The following is a 5,936-nucleotide window of genomic DNA, read 5'->3' as shown; positions in this document are numbered from 1 at the left end:
TTTGCCTTTGTTTTCTGGAAAGGTCAAGCTGGTGCTGAAGGCAAGAGGAAAATACTCTGACTTCTTGATAACAGCATTTTGCTTTTTATCAGATGTCACATATTTGGTCTCGGTATCAGATGTACTGGTCAATCTGTTAGTGCCCAAACAACTGCGTAAAGAGGCAAAATCAGGGCGGCTGCGGAGATTAAACACACCACAAGCGTTAGTGTTGGGTGGCTGCAGCAACAGAGGAAAGGGGTGTCTGGAGCAAGGGGCTGTGCACAGCTCCTGCCTATATATACCCTGCCCTGGCCGAGGTAGCGCAGGAACGGCCATGGACTCCCTGGCACCCAGAGCCATGAGGTGGCTGGTACTAGCCCTGCTCTGCCTCCAGCTCGGGGAGGGCATGGTGAGGTGAGCCCTGGGGCCAGGATGGGTGCGAGGGTGCAGGGTCTGGCCATGGAGCGGGGCTTGCCCTCAGTACATGGGGGTGCGTGTGTGGATGGGGCCCCCCCGGCCACTCGGTGCCATCTCCATCCCGTGCAGGATCCCCCTGAGGAAAAGCAAGTCGGTGAGGGAGTTGATGAGAGAGAAGGGGGTGCCGGAGGGTGTCCTGAAGGGCCTCAGAGGGGACCCCGGTAGGAAATACCAGTTCAGCAACGCTGTGACTTATGAAACGCTAACGAACTACCTGAACGTAAGTATTAAAGCTTTTCCTTCCTCCTCTGAGCCACCTGGCTCTGGTTTTCGGTGATGCCCTCCTTCTTTCCCGGCTGCCTGCGGGATGCTCTGCAGCGAGCGGTTATAGGGCAGACCTACTACTCCTGGCCTTGCTGCTGACTTTCTTACATTGTAGGCAAATCATTGTCCCTTTCTCTGCTTTAGCTGTCCTGGATGCACTCAAGGACTACCTTACTACTATGACTCCTTAACAGTCTGGGTTTCTCAGCTGGCAGAGGGCAGAGAGCTGAAAACTCTCATTCAAAATACCAGGCAGAAACAGAAATCCACCAATGCTCTCGTTTACAGTCCTTCTACTTTGGCGAGATCAGCATCGGGACCCCTCCGCAAAATTTCCTGGTGATCTTTGACACTGGCTCCTCCAACCTGTGGGTGCCCTCCACCTACTGCCAGGCTCCAGCCTGCGGTGAGCATCCCTGGGGGACACAGCAGTGCTGGGGACTGGGGGTCCCCACCTCTCAGCGCTCTCGGACATCCCTTGCATGCTGCGGGCTGGAGCTATGACGGGGAAATCAGGGAGAGCCGATGGGGTCCGGTGTTTGCTCTCTGCTCGGTGACACCGACGGGGCTGGTTTTGGATGACCCCTTCCCTGTGAAGCCCTTTGCTGGGGATTTCTACCCTTGTGGGGACAGGGATGCTGAACCAAGGGCAGGATCTGACCTGGGGGCTGTGACCTTCTCTCTGTGCAGTGAATCATAACAGGTTCAACAGCAGCCAGTCGTCCACATTCTCGGACATCGGTGTGACCTACACCCTCAGATATGGGTTCGGTGACGTGTCGGTGGTGTTGGGGTACGACACCGTGACAGTAAGTGACTTCTGATGTGTTGGTACATTGCTGCAATCAGGGAAAGAAGTGACTGCAGTTATGATCGGTCCAATTCGGTTAAAAATTAGAGGGTGGCTGAAAGTGCCTTCTTATTTTGGATATTAGTGCCTGAATGTCCCATGTTGAGTTTATGGTGTGTCAGCATAAATTTACTCGGAGACTGGGATACAAAACCAAACTCAGTCCAAGTTCTCTGGGCTTTTTATCACTGCTTTGGGCTAAGGGATGTCTTTGGCCATAGGTGTTTGCTTTTTATGCTGATGGCTGAGGTTTGTCATTACAGGACGTAAGAAAAGTTCTGTTGTGAGACTTGCATGCGGTGGAAGTGTGATTTTAAACTAATTTAACTGAGGCAAACAGTTTTTGTGGGTATTTTTGTGAAATAATAAGGGTGATGGGACAAAGACTATGAGCTAGGCTGCTCCCGACTCCATCTCCCAGCTGTGATGGGGAAGAGCTCAGCACCTCTCAGCGCAGATTTACCTTCGTGACCTTCCTGGCCACCCCTGCCTCTCCCCAGAAACTCCCTGGTGGGATGTTGCTGTCAAGGGGGATGTCCAAAACACTGGCATCCTCCAGCATCTTTCCTCTCCCTCTAGATCCAGAACATCATTGTCAGGAACCAGGAGTTTGGCCTGACCCTGGATGAGCCCAGCAGCCCCTTTTACTACCTGGACTTTGATGGGATTTTGGGCATGGCTTACCCGGCCATCGCCATCAGCGGTTACAACACGCTGATCCAGAACATGATGCAGCAGAGCCAGCTCACCGAATCCATCTTCAGCTTCTATTTCTCACGGTGAGACCTTTGACAGCGGGTCTCTCTCTTGCATAGACACAGCCTGGATCCACCCTTTTCTTCACTCACTCTCCATCCACATGTTCTCCCCACGCACCTGTATGCTACACTGCTCTCTGCCGAGCAGCCTGCCTGATCTGGGGTTTAATTTCGTGTCTTTCCAGCAACCCGACATACAATTACGGCGGGGAAGTCATCCTTGGAGGGATTGCCCCCCAGCTGTACTCTGGGGAGATTACATGGGCTCCTGTGGTCGAGGAAGTGTACTGGAAGATCGGTATTGAGGAGTAAGTGCCGCACCGCAGCTTGGAGTGGGTCTTGGAGGCAGGGAGCCTTTTCTGATGCCTTTTTTGCTGCTCTCTCCAGGTTTGCCATCGGGTCGTCAGCCACCGGCTGGTGCAGCCAAGGCTGTCACGGCATTGTGGACACTGGGACGTTCCTGCTGACCATCCCAGGACAATACATGTCAGCCTTCCTGCAGGCGCTGGGTGTGGAGGAGAGTGAGGACGGGGTAGGTGGGAAGGATGCCCTGCACACACAAGGGGCTGGTGCCGTGGGACGAGAACACATCTGGGTGGTAATGCTGAGCTGTGGGGGGGGCTCCCAGCATCTCTGGAGCAAAGCATCTCACCTGAAACAACACTGCAGTGGTGTATCTCCCCTTGCAGTGGTGTAAAATAAAAATAATTCTTCCAAACACGAGAACCCAAGGTGAGCACAGCCCTGCCGCAGTCAGAGCTGTGCTGACCCTTAGGGAGCATGGCCGAGATTACAGCTGGAGGAAGGATGGTGCCCAGCCCCGGGGTCCTGACCCCTCTGTCCGTTTTTGCTTCTTTTGCAGTTCATTGTCAACTGCAACTACGTCCCGAGCATGCCCAGCCTCTCCTTTGTCATCAGCGGAACCCAGTTAGTGCTGCCTCCCTCGGTCTACGTCTTAAACGTAAGTGTGATTTTACCATTCCCAGCAGGCGTTTGCCATCATAGGGCAGTTTTGCCCAGGAGAAAGTCAGAGTTTCTTTTCAAGTGCAGAGGCTTCCAGCAGCCTGAGTGCCATATTTCCCAGCACCCAATTTCATGGTGCTTTTGCATGCCTGCATGTGACTGTAAGGAGGGTCTAATCCTGCTCCCAGCCAAAGCAGCCATGAAGGCACGGGCAGCACAAATTCCCTGCGCTACTCACTGGCACTGAAATTTGCTCCTTTTGCCCTGACAGGACAACGGCGTCTGCACCGTTGCGGTCGAGAGCACATACGTGTCGTCTTCCAGCGGCCAGCCGCTCTGGATCCTCGGCAACATCTTCCTTCGGCAGTATTACTCCATCTTTGACATAGCCAACAACAGAGTTGGCTTTGCCCTGTCAGCCTAGGGATGCTGAGCATCACCCGTGGGATAATTTGTCCCTGCAACACCTTATCCTCCCTTGGACCCCTGTGCTGATAAGTAGTATCCAAATCTTCTGTAGTCAATAAAGGGCTGCAAATCTAACTGCCTCGTGTCTCATCTGGCTGTGGCTGAGCAGAATCTGGCTCAGCTCTTCCTGGCAAGACAACAAAATCTGAGTTCATGCTCAAGGTTTCCAGGCACTGCATGGGCTTTCAGATGTGCATGGAGCCTTTGAATTTGCAGGAATGACAAACTTGGGGTCACCTTTTTGATTGGGACCCGGATCCCTGCTGGGGCTGTCTGGGAAACCGGGGTGACCAGGAGAAATTCAGGCTGTACCGTGTGCTCAGCTGTGGCTCAGGGACCCCAGGGCTGAGCTGGTGCGGTCGCTGGAGGCTTCAGAAACCAGTTCGGAGCAGGTTGTGCAGAAAAAAGGAGCTGTGTGTGAACAGTTCATTAGGTTTGGGGGAATTGCCCACACGTATTTGCAAATAAATTAGGGATTAAAAAGTGTCATGCAAGGACACTCAGGCTGAGGAAAATGCCCTGCTTTTGTTCTCGAGGGGTAAATCTCTTCATTGCTGCAGCCTCGAAGGATGGGCGATGAAAACGAAGGAGGTGGCGTGCCTGGGACACGGATGTGACCACAGCTTGGGGTCTCTGGATCCCCTTCAAGAGGAGCTGCCGGATGCAGCATCAGACAGATCGGGCCAGCGCCGGGTGCCCGGACCGGACCCAAGAGGCTGGTCCTCAAGGTCCAGTGCGAGGCAATGCACGGGAGATGCAGCGCTGAAGGGCCCATCGCCCGTTGTCTGACACCCATCTCCCAGTCAGATGACAGTCACCCCGCTGGGGCATGTGACTGCCTGTTAAATCTGCTGTTTCCAGCCAAATCTGCCATGGCTTGTCCTGCAGAGCGGGGAGTTCCCAGCCACGGAGAGAGAAATGCCATCCTGCTGCCAGGGGCAGCGCGGTGGCAGGGTCACGCCGTGCCCTGGGCACTCGGGGTGCAGCAGGGCTCGCTGCCTCCGGCTGGGCAGGGTCCCCAGTGCTCTGTCCCACTGCCACCCCCAATCCACGGAGAATTCATCTCCCACGGAAAGGTCCACAGTCCCCACACAGTTTGCCCTGGCAGCTGCCAGACCCCGAGGGTCCTGTCTGGAGGGGGCCAAGCATCCCCGTTCCTCGAGCCGGCACACGCTGCTAATGCTCCCCACCACCCTGCACGTCTCCAGGTCGCTGCTAACCCTCTGTGGCCACCACAAGCCTCTGGCACCAGTGCAAGGAACTGCGTGATTCCTCTGCAAGGAGTGGCAAAAGCCTGGTGCAAGGAGCTGCACGAGCCTGGTGCAAGGAGCGGCATGACCCTGGCGCAGGGAACCGCGTGACCCCGGTGCACGGAGCTGCGCGACTTGGGTGTGAGGGGCTCCATGACCCCAGTGCAAGGGGCTCCGAAACCCTGGTGCAAGGTGCTGCACAACCCGGGTGCAAGGAGCTGCACAATAGCTGTGCAAGGGGCTACACGACCCGGGTGCAAGGGGCTGCACGACCACAGTGCAAGGGTCTGCACGACACGGGTGCAAGGCGCTTCATGACTCGGGTGCGAGGGGCTCCACGACCCCGCTGCAAGGGGCTGCACAACGCCTGTGCAAGGGGCTCCGAAACCCCAGTGCAAGGTGCTGCACGACCCCAGTGCAAGGGGCTGCACGACACCTGTGCAAGGGGCTCCGAAAACCCAGTGCAAGGGGCTGCACGACCCCGCTGCAAGGGGCTGCACAATGCCTGTGCAAGGGGCTCCGAAACCCCAGTGCAAGGGGCTGCATGACCCCAGTGCAAGGGGCTGCACAACCCTGGTGCAAGGCACTGCATGACCCCGGTGCAAGGGGCTGCACGACCCTGGTGCAAGGCACTGCACGACCCTGGTGCGAGGGGCTCCGAAACCCCAGTGCAAGGTGCTGCACGACCCGGGTGCAAGGGGCTGCACGACGGCTGTGCAAGGGGCTGCACGACCCCGGTGCCAGGCCCTGCCCTCACCCCCCGCCCCGGCACCCACCCTCTTGGCCCGCTCCGGGGGAGGAAATCACCGAGCCCCCACTCGTGCCGTGGCCGAGGCGGGGGACTACAAGTCCCGGCAGGCGCGGGCAGCCCTGCCCCGCTCCGGACTACAGCTCCCGGCGTGCTGCGGAGCGGAGCGGGCCGGG

At 56.9% G+C, this 5,936-nt stretch overlaps 1 protein-coding gene across 1 annotated transcript; it reads left to right on the top strand.

The window, feature by feature from the left end:
* The first annotated feature begins 340 nt into the window (after positions 1-340).
* LOC104842395 (gastricsin-like) lies at positions 341-3,718 on the top strand. The gene is made up of 9 exons (XM_010584712.1): positions 341-396; positions 529-679; positions 1,012-1,129; positions 1,414-1,532; positions 2,153-2,352; positions 2,517-2,639; positions 2,719-2,863; positions 3,194-3,292; positions 3,566-3,718. The coding sequence occupies exons 1-9, from the start codon at positions 341-343 to the stop codon at positions 3,716-3,718; spliced, it is 1,164 nt and encodes a 387-aa protein (XP_010583014.1).
* The last annotated feature ends 2,218 nt before the right edge of the window (positions 3,719-5,936 follow it).

The sequence above is a fragment of the Haliaeetus leucocephalus genome, unplaced genomic scaffold, assembly GCF_000737465.1.
Source record: "Haliaeetus leucocephalus isolate CR32 unplaced genomic scaffold, Haliaeetus_leucocephalus-4.0 Scaffold1000, whole genome shotgun sequence".
NCBI classification, from domain to species: domain Eukaryota; kingdom Metazoa; phylum Chordata; class Aves; order Accipitriformes; family Accipitridae; genus Haliaeetus; species Haliaeetus leucocephalus.
The sequence above is the reverse complement of the archived record's forward strand: the minus strand, read 5'-3'. Positions and strand labels throughout refer to the sequence as shown.

What these genes read in the sequence shown, in the direction of transcription:
- LOC104842395 (XM_010584712.1), top strand. Translation starts at nt 341, where the DNA reads ATGAGGTGGCTGGTACTAGCCCTGCTCTGCCTCCAGCTCGGGGAGGGC. An exon ending in TGGAAGATCGGTATTGAGGA is followed by an intron (nt 2,640 to 2,718) that starts GTAAGTGCCGCA and finishes TGCTCTCTCCAG; the next exon opens with GTTTGCCATCGGGTCGTCAG. An exon ending in TGGAGGAGAGTGAGGACGGG is followed by an intron (nt 2,864 to 3,193) that starts GTAGGTGGGAAG and finishes CTTCTTTTGCAG; the next exon opens with TTCATTGTCAACTGCAACTA.